The sequence below is a fragment of the Hippopotamus amphibius genome, chromosome 13 (genome assembly GCF_030028045.1).
Source record: "Hippopotamus amphibius kiboko isolate mHipAmp2 chromosome 13, mHipAmp2.hap2, whole genome shotgun sequence".
NCBI classification, from domain to species: domain Eukaryota; kingdom Metazoa; phylum Chordata; class Mammalia; order Artiodactyla; family Hippopotamidae; genus Hippopotamus; species Hippopotamus amphibius.
The window spans coordinates 46839277-46857189 of NC_080198.1; the positions used below are offsets into that span (position 1 = coordinate 46839277).

At 40.7% G+C, this 17913-nt stretch overlaps 1 protein-coding gene across 6 annotated transcripts in view; it reads right to left on the bottom strand.

Annotated features, from left to right (window-relative positions):
• Nucleotides 1-14498, bottom strand: part of LOC130834723 (nuclease EXOG, mitochondrial) — a 55791-nt gene extending 41293 nt beyond the window's left edge. For 2 of the 6 annotated variants that reach the window (XR_009048743.1, XR_009048744.1), the window contains exons 1-5: nucleotides 14257-14498; nucleotides 12554-12703; nucleotides 8512-8651; nucleotides 6933-7009; nucleotides 4180-4294 (exon numbers count right to left, since the gene is read on the bottom strand). Coding sequence is in view for 4 of the 6 variants with exons in the window: in XM_057705375.1 (XP_057561358.1) it covers nucleotides 4180-4294; nucleotides 6933-7009; nucleotides 8512-8651; nucleotides 12554-12703; nucleotides 14257-14419 (645 nt within the window). In the remaining 2 variants the exon portion in view is untranslated. Of the gene's footprint in view, nucleotides 1-4179; nucleotides 4295-6932; nucleotides 7010-8511; nucleotides 8652-9835; nucleotides 10656-11305; nucleotides 12461-12553; nucleotides 12704-14256 lie in introns of those variants that run through there. The other 4 variants (XM_057705375.1, XM_057705374.1, XM_057705376.1 and 1 more) reach the window with 3 other exon arrangements.
• Nucleotides 14499-17913: the final 3415 nt, after the last annotated feature.

Here is a 17913-nt window from a genome sequence, read left to right on the forward strand (position 1 = left end):
GTCAGCTATTTCTCAGAATGTGCCTCAGCTGGGGTTTGCCTGATACTTCTGCGTGGTGAGACTTAACATTATGCATTTTGGGCAGAAATATCACAGGGGTAATATTGTATCCTTCTTAGTGCATCACACCAGGAGGTACAGTTTTTCAGTACACAATATTAACTCTGATCACTTGGTTGAGGGGGGAGTTTCTCTCCTGTGAAGTTATCATTTCTTGCTCTGTTATCAATAAGTAATTTGTGGGGGAATCTTTTAGACTAAATGTCCTATTCCACTCTCTAGTTTTAACATCCACTGATGACTGTCTGAAACACTTATTACCGTGATGGCTACAAAATTTTTCTCTTTCATGCTTACAAACTAACTAGTTCACAGTCCATGGTAAGCAAAAGCTTCTCCTTACACCCATGTGTTTACTTATGTATTAAAATATGTATTCCTATTTAATTTAATAAGTCTATAATCCATTTTATTTTGATATCAAATAGTTCCAGACACGTTAAGTTAAATCACAAAGCTGATTCCTCTGTCCTTTTGACATGTCCTCACCATTTGTTTGAGCACATACTTGCTTTCTGGCACAAGATGTTCCAGTTTGTACCTTCCCTGCACCTGCCCCTGAAATCTGTCATTTCTGCAAGTGCTGGGTTCTTTCAGTGGGAGATGGTTTTTTAGAAACCAAGATCTGGTCTCAAGGTACACTCACTGCTATTAGCATATCACTGCTTCTAGGCCCTTTCAGCAGATAGATAATACAAATTACATCCAGCTTAAGAAAAACAATATATCTTCCACGACGGCACTTGGCCAAAACATATTTAACAGAAATATTCACACACATAAAAAAGCTGTTTCGTGAAATGCTCTTAACTACTGGTTAATTGTCCCTTTTAAACTTTGTATACATTTTTCTTCTACTACACAGTAAGCTGTAGTAACCTGCTTTGTTTCATACAAACCTTTCAATTTTATGAAAACAAAGCACACACAAAACCATAATTTGATCACTTAGTTACAGAGGTGAAAGCTGCGAGAACCTATTTTCCAAAGATAAGAGGATTTACCAAAGCTCAAGAATAATTAGTATTCGAAAAATAAGAGAATTCAGAGAGCTTTAAGGCATTTTTCCTTCTATTATTATGAAAAAATATGAAAATTAGCAAGTTGATGAGAGGAGAGAGATTAATCTGCTTAGATTACTAACTCTGTGGCCACTCCTTCACTCCCGTAAGAACTCCTGGAATATTCTGAAGGCATGAGCACCTATGTGAACACCTTGGAGGCTTATACATCACCGCTCATCAGAGCCAGACAGGCTGATAATAAGCCAGTCAAGTGGGACAGAATATACCCTAGAGTTGTTTTTGTTTTCCTAACTCTGTTTCTCAGGTCATTCAATTTTATCACAGACCCCCTTAAGTAATCATGTAACCTAAGTAGCATTTACTAAACATCTACTAGATGTTCCCCCCAAACACACCTCCTCTTTGACCTTCCAGGAAGTCCTTCAATCCCTCTTCTTTCCCTGACTCTATCACCTTTCTTCCTCCTCACCCCACTTCGTTCCCCACCCTCTGTAGATCTCAAAGCACATCAATTCAGCCACCATCTTGGCAGAATCCCTAATCCTAGACATCAACAGGGGCTGTTCACAGCTCTCACACCACTAATTATACTCTCATATCTTCAATCTCCCTTCCCTTCAGTTCATACAGTTCTTGAATATCGTGCTTGTAAAAAAAAAAAAAAAAAACTTCTTCAAAAAATCGAAGCATCTAAAATCAATGTTTTTCCTTCCATTTATTCAACTGCCATCTGGATGTCTTCCTGAATTTTTCCCTCTTCTTCACCCAAAAAGTGAATTTGTGATTACTCTTTCCTGTATTCTTCTATTCCTCCTCACTCCACCTGCCTGAGTTCAGCCCGTGTCTGTAACGACACCTAAACCCAGAACTCTGCTGTTGATCGTACGTGTCCTGTGCTCACACCACTCCATCCTCAGGAGCTCCCATGTCCCCTCCTGACTCAGTTCACTCTTCCTCATCCATCAAGATTTAGCTCAAAAATCTCCTCCTCGGGGGACTTCCCTGGAGGCCCAGTGGTTAAGACTCTGTGCTTCCGCTGCAGGGGGACGGGTTCAATCCCTGGTGGAGAAACTAAGATCTCACATGCCACTTGGCCAAAAAATTAAAATTAAAAAAAAATTAAAAAAAATAAAAATCTCCTCCTCTGTGAAGTCTTCCTGACCCTTGCAAATAGGGTTGGTCAGTTCTTTCTAACACCACTTCATCTATACATTTATACCTCAGGTCACACTTTCACATAAGTAACTGATAACATCCGTCTCCCTTTTTAAACTGTGAGCTCCCTGAAGTCAGTGGTTGCTTTTTAACCTGTCATTATATCCTCCATGCCTATCATTCCAACACGTGCTCAATAAATCCTGGCACATAAATGAAATTAAAAAGTAGAATACAGAATAAGGAATATAATCTCATGCAAATAACATCACCCTGAATGTTAAAACGTGTTTCTGACAAGAGAGCAGACAGCAGTATCAAGCAGTATCAGCAGTATTTCATCTTGTGGAACTGAAAACCACAGCCACAGAAAGATAGAGAAAATGAAAAAGCAAAGGACTTTGTACCAGATGAAGGGACAGGATAAAACCCCAGAAAAACAACTAAATGAAGAGGAGACAGGTACCCTTCCAGAAAAAGAATTCAGAATAATGATAGTGAAGATGATCCAGGACTTTGAAAAAGACTGGATGCAAAGATCAAAAAGTTGCAAGAAAAGTTTGCCAAAGACCTAGAAGAATTAAAGAGCAAACAAACAGAAATATGCAACACAATATCTGAAATGAAAAATACACTAGAAGGAACCAATAGCAGATTCACTGAGGCAGAAGGACGACTAAGTGACGTGGAAGACAGAATGGTGATAATCACTGATGCAGAAAAGAATAAAGAAAAAAGAATGAAAAGAACTGAAGACAGCCTAAGAGACCTCTGGGACAATGTTAAACACACCAACATTTGCATTATAGGGGTCCCAGAAGGAGAAGAGAGAGAGAAAGGACCCGAGACAACACTGGAAGAGATGATAGTTGAAAACTTCCCTAACATGGGAAAGGAAACAGCTCCCCAAGTCCAGAAAGCACAGAAAGTCCCAGGCAAGATAAACCCAAGGAGAAACACGCCAAGACATATAGTAGTCAAATTGACAAAAATTAAAGACAGAGAAAAGTTATTAAAAGCAACAAGGGAAAAACGACAAATGACATACAAGGGAACTCCCATAAGGTTAACAGCTGATTTTTCAGCAGAAACTCTGCAAGCCAGAAGGGAGTGGCATGATATATTTAAAGTGATGAAAGGGAAGAACCTACAACCAAGAATACTCTACCCAGCAAGGATCTCATTCAGATTTGATGGAGAAATCAAAAGCTTTATAGACAAGCAACAGCTAAGAGAATTCAGCACCACCAAACCAGCCCTACAACAAATGCGAAAGGAACTTCTCTAAGTGGGAAACATAAGAGAACAAAAGGACCTACAAAAACAAAAACAAAACAATTAAGAAAATGGTAAAAGGAACATACATATTGATAATTACTTTGAATGTAAATGGACTAAATGCACCAACCAAAAGACACAGACTGGCTGAATGGATACAAAAACAAGACCCATATATATGCTGTCTACAAGAGACCCACTTCAGACCTAGGGACACATACAGACGGAAAGTGAGGGGATGGAAAAAGATATTCCATGCAAATGAAAATCAAAAGAAAGCTGGAGTAGCGATACTCATATCAGATTAAATAGACTTTAAAATAAAAAATGTTACAAGAGACAAGAAAGGACATTACATAAAGATCAAGGGATCCATCCAAGAAGAGGAGATAACAATTATAAATATATATGCACCCAATATAGGAGCACCTCAATACATAAGGCAAATGCTAACAACTATGAAAGAAGAAATGCAAGGCAGAAATAGAGACACAGATGTAGAGAACAAACATATGGATACCAAGTGGGGAAAGCGGGGAGGGTTGGGGGGGAATGAATTGGGAGATTGGGATACCAAATTGTACACTCTAAGTATATGCTGTTTATTGTCTGTTAACTGTACCTCAATAAAAGTTCTTAAAAAAAAAAAACATATTCCTACCTGGTAACTAACTGTTTTCTTTCCATCACTTCCAGTCTGAGGTAAGGTCAGCGGTCCAGACACTATCCAAACGTCCTCAAACCTCTCTGTCAGTTCTCGACAGTACATTTCTATTCTGAAAAAGCAAAAAGATGTATGATATTCTCACACATAACTGTAGAAAAGAAGCAAACCACATCAAGTCCTTAGGAGAGATACCAAGAACACTGCATTAGAGAAATCAATGTAAACAAGAGAATATGGCACAAAACACTATAAGCATAAAAGCAATGTTCTTCCCAGTTTATTTACTGCACGAAAAAACTTTAAAAATACACATATTTATACAACAACCTACATTTTCCAGTGTGTGTATTTATTCAATGTTCAGTTTATAACTGAAATTTTGTTTTGTTTCCTCCCTTTTTTTTCTATGCCCTAATTCTCAAATAAACTTTTTTCAAGAATTGTACATCATTTCAACAAGTTGATATATCTCTTTTATGTAACTACTCCTATTGTAGGGCAATTGGGTTTATCCTAACACTTCTTAAATAATAAAACACTGTATTAATTCCTTAGAATAAATTTCAAGGGCCAGAATTACTTTATTGAATAAATATCTTAATGATGCTTGACTATATGTAAAACTAATATTTTTAATGAGACTGTACAAATTTATTCTATAAACTCCAAAATACGACACAGCGGTTTCACAAGAATCTTTACAACGCTGGGAATTATCATTTAAAAACTGTTTTTGCTAATTTACTAAATAAAAATGGCAAGTGGTTTTAACATGCATTTTGTTATACTGCAGTTGGAAGCGATTCATGAGAGGTAACAATGCATGACACTGTTCCTTACTTTCCGTATCTAAGAAGTAAAATCAACATTATTACATCTTATAGCATATATGCCCAACTAAAGGTAAAGTATTCCTCCCAAAAATATATCCCTTGAAAAGGGAAAATGTTAAATGCTTCTAAAGGTATATAATCAGCCAGAATAAAGAAAACTCTATAGAACAAACATCCCAGATCTTCAACAAATAATTTGAGGAGGGTGTGGGTGGACAGGGGGAAGAGGAGAAACCTACAGATTAAAAGGGACTGAAGAGATATATCACCCAAATCTACGTGTGGACTGTGTTAGAATCAAAAAAAAAAAAAAAAGGTAAAAACAATCAGGGAAATCTGAACACTGATTATAAAATTGCTAATAAGGAATTACTGAATTACCATTAAATTTTTAGGGGCAATAACAGTACCATGGTTATATTTTTAAAGAATTCTTATCTTCTAAAAATATATATCAAAATATTTGTGGATAAAATAATACATCTGTGACCTGCTTAAAATAATCTGAGTAGGGGCAAGGGAGGGTATGTAGAAGACACAAATGTGGGCCATAACTGATAATTGTTGAAGTCTTTTTTACTGTGAGGGACCCTCTTAATTATTTCAAATCACACAGTAATGTATGGGGAAAACACAATAGCATGAAATATTAGTACTAGTTTTAAATGCTTAAAAGATCCCCTGACAGAAATGAATGAAAGCATCAAAAAAATACAGAATGCCCAGATGATTTTATACAGTAGGCCTCCCCTTATCTGCAGAAAATACATTCCACGACCCTCAGTGAATTCCTGAAACTGCAGACAGTGCCAAATCTTATATCCACTATGTTTTTTCCTATACATATATACCTATGATAAAGTTTAACTTATGAATCAGGCATAGTAAGAGATTAACACAATAACTAATAATAAAATAGAACAATTAGAACAACAAACTGTAACAAAAGTTATATGGGTGTGGTCTCTCTCTCTCTTAGAATATCTTATTGCACAAATTTAATGACTTTTCCATCTAATCTAAGCACTTATCATGCTTAGTGACCACAACTTCTGCAGTTTGAGATGCAACAGAAAAACAAGCACGAGTTTCTTTTTTCTTCTTCACAATTTCACAGACAGATTTCTTCTTACCACAGATCTCAGCAATCTGAGCATACAATCAAGCCAACAACTTTTACCTTTTCACTTAAGGAGCACTTTACAGCTTCTCTTGGGCAAATCCAAGTTGCCGGCATCACTACTCTTGCGTTTGGGGGCCATTATTACGTAAAATAAGGGTTACTTGAACACGAGCACTATGAAAGCGAGAGGTATGCTGACCAATGGGTGGGACACACTGGACAAAGGGAGGATTCACATCTCAGGCAGGACAGAGCAGGAGGCGCTAGATTTCATCAGGTTACTCAGCAATGTGCCCATTCAAAATTTACGAATTGTCAATTTCTGGAATTTGCCACTTAATATTTTTGGACTGTGGTTGACGGTGAGTAACAAATCACAAAAAGCAAAACCATGGATAAGGGAGGACGCCTGTAGACAGCCTGTGTCAAAAACTGGTAATGGTTATGTTCAATGGTACCAAAACTGTTCTTAAAAACAACTCTTTAAATACAAGCGGAGAAAAATACAGTGCCCTCTGCCTACACACACAGTGTTCCACCGCCTCGGTAACACTATTTTTAGTAGTTTCTTCCAGAATTTGACTTCTGACCAGAGGAAACATGACCAAAATGGCTGGCTGTGTCCGGAAGTCTACACTGCCAAATCTAGCAAAGAAAACCAGTCCAGAGTATTCATCTTCAGCAGTGTCAGCATTTGAAAAACAAAGGCGGAAACAGCTGCTGGGCACACATTGTCCTCTCACATCACTCATCTCCCACAGAATCCCATTTTTAAAAGCCTCAGCCCTCACCTGTTCCAATAACCAGCATTATTATCAAAATTCTGAGGGACGATATTAGAAAGGTAAAAGGTTTCAGCCATGGCTTTCTGTGAAAACAAACAGAAACAGTAACTCGCACTGAAATGCCTTCCCCTTTGAGAGAGATTTTACAAAGCTGAGACAACCAGTTCCTTATTCATACCTTAGCTCCAGGCAATTACAGCAACTATTTGTTTAGGTAAATGAAAGCCACAGCTATTCCAGTGACAGAAAGCTCAATAATGACTGTGCAGAATAAAGACTATAACAAAAGAAGTAGTTTGGTGTGCTAGTTTTCTTCACACCTTATAAAATTCAAATCTATAATGCAGACTATATAAACAAAAAATTTCCAGTATAAAGCTAAAAGGTGAATTCTAGTGTTAAGCCTCTGACCGAGGGTTTCTCAACAAAGGTCAGCTTTCAGGAACACATCAGTATTTAAGTAGCACAGTACAGACACATTAGTTCAAAAGTGGCACAAAAAAAGTCCTACTCTTCTGAATTTCTGGACAACCATGTGTTCATTCATCTCATGCTTTTGATCTGTAAACCCAAGGTTCTGTCACTGGATTTCCTTTCACTGACCTACACTAACTGCCAAGGCCACCAAATACCCTCTCTTCAAATAGTGGCTCTCAGCCCTGGATGCATACTGATATAACACAGGGAGCCGCAAAAATATCGATGCCTGGGTCCCACCCCCTAGACTTTGATGTAACTGCTCTGGGTCACAGGTCTGGGCATCAGGATTTTTTAAAACTTCCCCAGGTGGTTATAATGAGTATCCAACACCCACCATCTTAATGACAGTAATCACCAACAATTCATGGAATAAATGTCAAGGTCAGAAAAGAGACTTCTCCCCTTTTTTGGCCGAGAAATTATCCTAAATTAAAAGAGACTAGAGAGACATGACAACTAAATGTAATATGTGATTCATGATTAGATACTGCATCCAAAAGGAAAAGTTAAGGACATAATTGGGATAATTTGGCAAATTTGAATGTGAACTGTATGCTAGGTATTATTGTACAAATTTACAAAAATATATTTGCACGTATTTCTTGGTATAACGATACACCTGACATACATTCAAATATCCTCATCCTTAGAAAATACGTCTAAGGATGTCTTACAATGTCTTACAAAGTCTTACAATGTCCGCAATTCACTGTCCATGGTTTAAAAAAATGCGTATATAAAGCAAATGTATCAAAATGTTTTTGCTGTACTATCCTCAACTTTTCTACAAGTAAAAATATTTTTTCCTGTGTTCTCTTTTTTACTTTTCCAAAGGTCTGGAATTTTTCAAGATAAAAATGAGTGAGTAGCTTTAGCTCCTATTGGCTTTCCAATTCCCTTTTGCATAGCATTTAGTTTTCCTCATTCAACCTGTTTAAAAATACCTGAGCAAAGAAAGGAAATGAAGTCAGGAAGAAAAATACAAAATAGAGTATGAAAATTCTCAAGTGTTAGGGTTTGGCTCCTAGGTTTTTAATTTCCAAGTCCCATGGTTATGCATAATACCGGCCCTGTGCTCCCATCCCTCCCCCCAAAATATGCCTACAGATGAGAATTTGTTATCTCCTGCCGGAGCCATGTGACCTCGTGACCAACCACTGCCAACATAGTCCTCATTGAAGGCGCTGAAGGTTGGAGGGATGCTGGGATCTGGCTTGAATTTACAATGTTTTCTGTCTGCATCACCTGAAGAAAAACACACAAAAGGGGAAGTTACCAGTGGACAAATATCCCTCAAGATTCTCTAAGCAAGGCAAGCTGCTTGCTGCCAGCTGGCATCTCTCTGAGCAGCTAGTACTTAGAGAGAGCACACGTCTCAAGTTCCTGGGATAGTTTGGATACTTCACATGAATTTAGCAAGGAGTAGTCCACACAGTGCAGCTATCTCATATACTTTTATCTATGGCCTTTCAGGTTAAAGGGAAAAATCCCTGGGATAGTAACTATGTAAAAGCAATGACCAATCAAATAGCTGAGCTGTATAAAAAGCTTAGTTACTAAACACACTCTTGCTTTTTAAAAAGACCCCCATGGTGACTTCCCTGGCAGTCCAGTGGCTAAGACTCTGAGCTGCCACTTCAGGGGGCGTGGGTTCGATCCCTGGTTGGGGAACTAAGATCCCAAATGCTGTGCAGTGTGGCCAAAAGAAAAAAAAAAAGATCCCGATGTACTGTATGTTGTACAACAGTATTTGGCAAATTTACATGTACTGAAATAATGGATTATATATAGACACAAATAAAACTGTTTTGGGCAGGCACAGCCTAGGGGAGGGGAGAGAGTACCTCTGATACCTTGCTTACTGCCCCTTAAGCCATGACAAAACTAACATTTAGGTTATGAGCTCAATCCAGAAATTCCTGACACAAAATATCTGGCACCGCATGGGAGCGATGAAATCTCAGTTTTGTTTATATTCTGATACCTACAGAATAGTTAGTCACCATGGACATCAGCGAATCCTAACAAAACATTTTCCACTGTCATTAGGACAGGCCTTGTTAAAGTATAACAATTAGGAGAACAAATGGAATATACTCAGGCTGCTACTCAAAAAAGTGTAAAATGGGGATTAATGAAGTTACTAATTCTAATGTCATTTCATTCAATCAAGAAAAAATTTAAATTATCAGACCCCAAGGTTCAGAGTAAAGTATCTAATATCTAGCTTCTCAGGATTACCCCATAAAAAAATAATAACTGGCAACACAGAGAATTACTAGTAAACTTCTCTGTCATCACCATTGGAACCGCCTCCTGGTATGTCTGGTTTTCTTTGCCTGGTGCTCACCACCCTTGAAAAATCATTTGTGGGAACTTCCAAAAGCCTAAGATGAACATGCCTTCCTGGAGAGAGGATGTAAACTTACTTCTGTGCAGTGTCTGGAGGCACTGGCAGTGGAGGACCATACTAAACCAAGCTCAGGGTTTAAGCTTCCTTGATCTATACAGGCTACATGGCTTCTGGCTACACGTCTGCATGACAGCCAGTTTGTGGCTTCAACTTCTCTGGAACAAACTTTTTATCTTCTGTTTTGATCCTTGTCTGCTCAGTGCCAAGGCAACCTTCCATGTAGTTCTCCACGGTGGGCAGGCAAGAAAGTTCTGGTTCACTCTTCCCCGAGGGTGCCACCCTCTGGGGTTCCCGGTTAATGTGGGAAGGGTCTCCTGTAAGATAATCTACCTTGAGTGAGTCCTAGGTCTTGCCTTCGGGCCCCCTCACCCCATAACGCTGCAGAACCAAAGGTAACGTGGCTTTGGGTTACCAGGACCACCTTACCCCTCTGGATTCTGGTATTCCCCCAAATACTGGTCTGGCAAAGCTCTACTACCACGTTGCCTCTTCATGCTTTATTTTGTTTGGTTGGTTTGTGTGTGTGTGTGTGTGTGTGTTTAAGCCAATCTGGCTTCTGAGATTACTGTACTGTATTGTATTTTATTTATTTTATTATTTTATCTTTTATTTTGGCTGTACTGGGTCTTTGTTGTGGCCCATGGGCTCCAGAGTATGTGGGCTCAGTAGTTGCAGTACTTGGGCTCAGCTGCCCTGCGGCATGTGGGATCTTAGTTCCCCAACCAGGGATCGAATCCACGTCTCCTGCATTGGAAGGTGTATTCTTAACCACTGGGCCATGAGGGAAGTCCCTTTTCATGGGTCTGTTTTTTTTGTTTTGTTTTGTTTTTTTAGTAATTTTTTTAATATATACTTTTTATACACTGCTAATAATATTTCTTGTTTTTTAGCAGGAGAGTTAATCTAAATAACTTAGTCTGTCATTACTAAAACAGAAGATGCTTTGCATTAAAATCAAGTAAATCACAGGTATATTGCTTGTTTTCAAATAATAATTAGCTCTATTTTACCTCCTCAAAATTACATAGCTCACGTGGTTTACAATGTGAAACACAGTGCTTTTCTTACATGCCTTTGAAAATGGTAACTTAACAGCAAGATAAAATTAGTAAAGCTGAAATTCCATCTTGGGAAAATTTTTGCATTTAAAGGAAATTTATTAGGTTTGAAACTAAATCAAGTGAGTTTCTCCTGACAAAAATTTATGATCAATTTTACCTGCTGTGGTAAAGTTTACGCTTACATCAGTTTCCTCCTAGAAGCAAGCATATTCCAAGCCTCCTGCTATACTGCTAGTTAATGTGTACTCTATAAAGGCACACGTTCATCTTCATGTCAGCATTTTAATATATTTAAACACAGCAAGCACTGTAAAGCAAGGAGAAATAATCTGTGGGCCATATAGCAAGTTAAAAGGTGAATAAGAGGATGGGAATAAAACAACTATGACAAAAAGTAATATCCTAATATAAAAAAGAACACCTACCAAATTCAAAAAAGAATATCCCTGGGACTTCCCTGGTGGTCAAGCTGTTAAGACTCCACGCTCCCAATGCAGGGGGCCCAGGTTTGATCCCTGGTTGGGGAACTAGATCCCACATACGTGCCGCAACTAAAGATCCTGCATGCCACAACCAAGACTCGGTGCAGCCAAATAAATAAATATTTAAAAGAAAAAAAAAAGGAACATCCTTATTGAAAATCATAAAGAAAAATTCACAAAGAAAGAATAATCCACAAAATATTAACCCCCACTGGTAATCAATGCATGCAAATAAAATCAACTAATAAATTGGTAAAGCTCAATAATGCTCATTATGTGTGAGGGCTGGGAGAGGACAAATAGTGATGGTGGGAGTGTAAATTGGAATAAGCTACCCAGACCAATCTGACACCGAATAGCAAGACCTGGTCATCTTAATTACAGGAACCCACCAAGAAAGGAGAACACGTGAACAGGCTCACACACCTGCCTGCCTCTCCAGTCTCATTTCACATCACATTCTCTCTCGCTCCAGCCATGCTGGCCTTCTTCTAGTTCCCTAACGGAACAAAATGCTGCACATGAGGGCCTTTAAAAGATGCAACTGTGCTTCTCTTTCCCTCCCTGGAATGCTCTTCTCCATATCCTGCTGCCCACCCAACTCCTCTGCCTGAGTGTCTGCCATCCACTCTTCAGGCCACTTTCTCAAAGAGGCCTTGCTCACCAGTACCAGGTTCTCCTGTTACACTCTCTCGTCGTATTCTTTACTGCTCCTTAATTATACCATCCCAACTTGCAATCATTTTTTCTTCAGAACAGTTATTGCCAATTGTAATTATACATTTATGATTATTTGATAGGTCAACCTCCCCAACTCAAAGTGCCTTGGGGGCAGAGACCATCCACTGTGGTCACTGACATAACCCCAAGGCTCAGCACAGTGCCAGGCACATGGGAGGCACTTAAAAAGCAATTGTGGAGGTAATGAATGAGTGGTGCTCATTGCAGCAATAGTTGTGGCAAAGCCTCCAATTCCTGTGTGAAGATACAGGTCCTCTCAACCCCTGAGACAGTCTGGAGGCCCAGGTGCATCCCTGGTTGCCAGGCAGGGTCCATTTACCTAGATAGCCATACAAACGTCATCATTTTCTAAGTGTGCTGTAATGTGGAAAAGGATGAAATTATTAATAATCCTCCTTGTTCTAAAATTGGAAATGTCTTTCATCAATGCCTTTGCTTCTAACCACTTACCTGTTATCTTGCTCTTGGATATATGTTCAAGAACCCATCTAGGCACCCGCTTTGACTGATCATAAGACAGGGCATGGTTAGTGTAACACCTCGTCTCTGTTCCAGTTAAAGGGAATCCAAATTGTTCCAAGAGAGCCCTTTCTGAAGAACCTAAAAGTGAAAATCAGGGGAAAAAGAAAACAGTTAGTGACAATCAGTAGGAACAAAAAATTATAAGGAAGCGGGTAAGACTTACAAAGGACTGGTTCAACAATTTAATCAACCAGATGATCTCATTTTTGCAATTACTTACCTGGCAAAGAAAAGACAGTAGGCAAAATACTGGTTTTGCCTATTATCAGTTGTATAGTTCTATCCAGGTAAACTGTAGCTATTTCATTAACTGTTAAATAAGGACCCAAGCTTGCTGGTCTTTCATACCAAATTTTCAAAGCTCTGCCCCACAAAGTACAGTGTATACAAAAGCAGCAAAGGAAAAACTCCTGTCATTACTAGTCATAGATAATGACTGGACGGGAGCCAGCCTACCTACTCATTATGTTTTAAGAGTTAACGTAGGGACAAAGGCACAGCCTTTTAAATTTTTTTAAAAGACCATCGTTCTGGACTTCCTAGGTGGCGCAGTGGTAAAAAATCCGCCTGCCAATGCAGGGGACACAGGTTCGAGCCCTGCCCTGGGAAGATTCCACATGCCATGGAGCAACTAAGCCCGTGTGCCACAACTATTGAGCCTGTGCTCTACAGCCCATGAGCCACAACTACTGAGCCCATGTGCCACAACTATTGAAGCCCATGCGCCTAGAGCCCGTGCTCCACAACAAGAGAAACCACTACAATGAGGAGCCTGCGCACCACAATGAAGAGTAGCCCCCACTCGCAGCAACTAGAGAAAGCCCCTGTGCAGCAACGAAGACCCAATGCAGCCAATAAATAAATAAAATAAATAAATAAATTTTAAAAAAAAGAAAAGAAAAAAGACCATCGTTCACTGACACTCTTTCTCAACGTTCTGGTGCTGAAGCAGAGGCATGTGCTGACGCAAGACGGTGGTAAAACTGGTATTGCTTTTCCTAGTGGGAGAAACCAAGCACGATCTGAATAGGGCGTCGGTTTCCAAATAATCCTCTCTTGATGTGCTCTCCAGGCTTCAACCCACCAGCGTAGCTCTCTTGCTAAATGCCAAGTATCAGAAGGGGCAAGTTAAACCAGCAGGTCGAAGACAGAAAGAAATGAGCATGAGCTGATTTACGTTGTCAAACATGAGGTACACCTGGTACCTTGCGGATTTACATACTTTGAAGAGGGGGCAGCAGGTATTCTTCATTTGAACGATGACACATTGAGGACAGTCGACTGATCTGCTACAACTATACTTACTGGATGCCAATTACGTACCAGGTACCAGGCCGTGTGTACGGTGGAGAACAAAACCGACACGGTCCGAGCGCTTTGGGGCTAACAATCTAGGGGAGGACACAGACGGTAAAAACACCCATGTCGGGATCAGTGCTTTGGGCGTAGTAGATCCCCAGGGCGAAGGAGGCACACGGAGGAGGCAGGTGAGACGCGACGCGGGGAGAGGAGGCCGAGGCGGCAGACTGGACGGCGGACGACCGAGGGCAGGGCGAGCGGAGGCAGCGCGCGTCCATGGTTACGGCCCCTGCCCGAGGTAGCGGCCCCGGCCCCGGGGGAGCCACACTCACCGTCCGGCTCCCTCACCGCCAACGCTGGCTCAGCGTCCCGACTCAGGAGGAAATGCACGACCGTTAGCCCGGTTCCCGCAGCGCCCGCGACGGCTCCAGCCACGAAGCCACGCAAAAAGCGCCGGGAGCCTCGGAAGCGGGATGCAAATGTTTTCGCAGCCATTTTGCCCGAGGCTGGCGCCTGTTGCTATAGCGCATGCGCACTCCAGGTCTGCCGCCCGGAAGCCAATCGCACCCGCGGGGCCAAGACACGCATGCGCTACCTGGAGTCCCCTGGTACTGAGCCTCTCAGGAGACGCCGGAGGCCGGCACGCAAGCGCGCCCCCTGGCGACGAACCTGCAGGTCCAGGCGCATTCCCGGCTCCACCTCTGGTCCACTAGACCCAGTGATGGGTGAGAGCGTGACGCCTTGAAGGCTCAGGATGTGCACATAGAGTCTTGGGAAGAAAATACTCTTAGTCCCTCTTAATAGGTGAGTAACGTCCTCAGAACCGAGATTCCAACTCAGGTCCGATTCTAAAACCTGTGCCACATTGGTCGTCTTCATGACACGTCACGTAGCTTTGAAATCACGTGGTATACAAATCATAACTCCTAAAGATAGCTTTGCACTTCCTAAGGAGTTTCTTGACAAGACAGTACTCCGTGGTGGTTTAGGACCCTGAATCCGAGTCACAGGGGTTTGGATCCCCACTGCACCACTTTCCACCTTTCTGTTTGCTCTTTTTAAAACGGGAATAATAATAGTAATAATAACGATACTTCTTAGACCATAGGATTCTTGTGAGGATTAAAGGAGATTAACCATGTAAAGCGTTTAGGGAAGAACCTGGGGCATGTCGTTAAGTGCTCTATCAATATTAGCAGTTTTTATTTAGTCAGCTCTCCTTTATCTTGATAGAATATGAAATCCCTATTGGTGAATGCCTGCTGTCAAAGCAAGGATATATGTTTTATGCACTCCCACTCACAAATAAATAGGTCTTCATTTTGCGGCATCATCTCCAGCATTCCATGTGGATTTAGTTCACCAAGCAGGAGGCCATTTCTAACAACCAACTTACATGTAGACATTGTTTTGACAGCTTCCTGGCTCCATGTACTCTCTCAGGAATACCTGTCATGAAGTCATTTTGAATAATCCCCAGGGCTTCTGACACTAATTGGTTGAGCTAAGTCAACCAAAGTCTTCCTAAGGATTTTGGGTCTGGAACTTTCTCCAGGTAGCACAGCTGTAACATATGGAACTCTGGCACTGTCCACAGCCTTTTTTCCTGCTCTTTCCTCCCCAAGAGCAGATGTATCTGGTCTTGCACAGAACACCAGTGGAACAAACGCTGAGACATAGGTGAAGGCCTGTCTTGCTGACGCCAGCTTCCAAGGCTCCTGAAGAAGCCCAGATGCATCCTGCCTTTACCCAAGGCTTGGCTGGCCACTTGCCCCAGGACCCTTTCAGCAAAGCCCCCTTTTTGTTTAATGGTGTCTGGCATTTGCCATCAAGAGTCTAGACAAATTTAACCAGGCAACACTGTTATCTGTAGGTTTCAAAGCTGATTTGGCAGTTTCCACCAGAATTTACTAAATACATACATTCACTTTCTCAAGGTCCTCCTAAGTGCCATGTGCTGTGCTAAGCACTAGAAAGAGACAGAAATGGTGGGTGATTCTTCCTCTCCCACATCCTGTACTTGGAAACAATAGTGAACCCAACATTGGGCCCCAAGAGTCAAGAATTAGAAGTAAAGACTGCCTGACTCTGGGTAGGGTACTTTCTCTGGGCCTGTTTGCCTACCTTTAAAATGAAGGACTAGTAGTTTTAAAACTGTCATCAGGGGAACCCTAGTATTCCACAGGGGTGCTTTAGAATTAAGGGAAGGAGGGGGAGGGCAGGCTGAATGGCCCGAGCGCTCTTCCACTTGCTCGCTTGGGCAAACCTGCTTTTATGAACTGGCTTCTGTGTCCAATTGTTTTTTTTTTAACTGAAAGAATGCCTTTGCTGAAGAGAAAGCAACCAGATGGCCCCTGAAGTCCAACATTCCAGCCTTGCTAGCGCCAAGGTCTTCATTCAAAAATGTTAGCTTTTGTCTTCCTCTCCTTCTCATCATTAAGGGCACTAATAAAAGGTGATCTTTCTGAGAAGACAAAGTGGACCAAAAGCTGGACAACTGGTTCCTAAATAAAGGGCTCCTTCACCAAAAGTCGTTCCAAAGAGTTCCCAGCAGGTTATCTAATCTTCATAATAAACAGTGAATAAAAAGGCACTGACTCCACCAGAAGGATTCAAAGCAGTTCTTTCTCCACTTAGCAAATATTAGTCACAGGCCAAAAAAATCTCTTATGTTACTGCAGAAAGCAGTGAGGTGATTTCTGGGTCCTTCCTGTTTTATTAGGTAGTAGAGACTATAATTATTTTATTAGCAGGGAACCATGTTTGCATGTGGTGAGATAACTCAGGAACTCCAAACAGGAGACCTGGGGTGGTGTTCCATCACTGTAACAGCTCAGCAAGTAACCTGGGTACTCAGCCATGTTCAGAAATGTATGCACCTGTATTCTGCAGTGGTCCTGAACAGAACTTATTTTCTAGGTTTCTCTGCTGCACTTACAAAAATATCGCTCAGGGTTGTCTGCAAAGCACAGGATTGGGGGATAGGGTTGTGTATGGGGGGATCTTGGGGATTTGGAAAATACACCCCTGCCCTGTAGAAACGTACCCAAAGCCCCAGGACAGTCCATTAAGGAGAAGGCCACAGTGTCTCCAACTAAGTCCTGAGCTTCTGAAGGGCAGAACTGGAGACCTGTGCTTAGTCCACTCACAAGACCTTGGCAGCAAGCAGAAACTCACAGAGGTGCTCAAGTTGGCCCTATAAGTGGGAGAACACAAGCCCCTGCCATGTGATTAAGAGAGACAACAGGGTTTTATTATTATTATTATTATTATTATTTTATTTTCATATACAAAAAGATAAAACTTGAAATAGTTCTAGATTTTTCCTCCTATTCTGTTGGGGTGTGGCTGCTTCTTCACACAGGGAAAAAAAAAAACTACATTCACATCGGTTTATTTGAGGACCCAGTGCAGAGTTCAAGCAGCAAAACCCCAATTTAGCAGATCTAATTTCAAACTTGACACTCATTTCTAAAATTACCACAGTAAAAAGGAACAAAGATCCACTGCAAATGAATGAACTATGATACAATGTTCTTTCCAAAATGTCTTCATTTTGCAACTGTAATTACATGGATGTCTGCTTTAGGCCATTTTAGATGTGTGTGGGATTATAATATGTGTGTGTGTGTGTGTATTTTATATATATATACATAAAATATATATATATAAATCAGCACACTATTCAAATCCAGACAGGGTAACAGCAACAAGCTTAACTCTGTGTGTATATATATATTTTTTAAACATGATACTTTAGTATAACTTTTGTTAATTCAGTAGTACAATCTATTTCTGTTCTACAAAATTTTTATTTTATAACTACAAGGGTGAAAAGTGACCTATTACATTTACATCTCACATATCCTGGTATACAAACAGTACTTATTGAATTTGAGCCAAAAACTAGAAGTCTGTAGTTTAGCACTTGAAGAGCTCCTTCACTTCTACAGTCTTAAATCGTAGCCTAGTCACATTTTCAGAGTTTG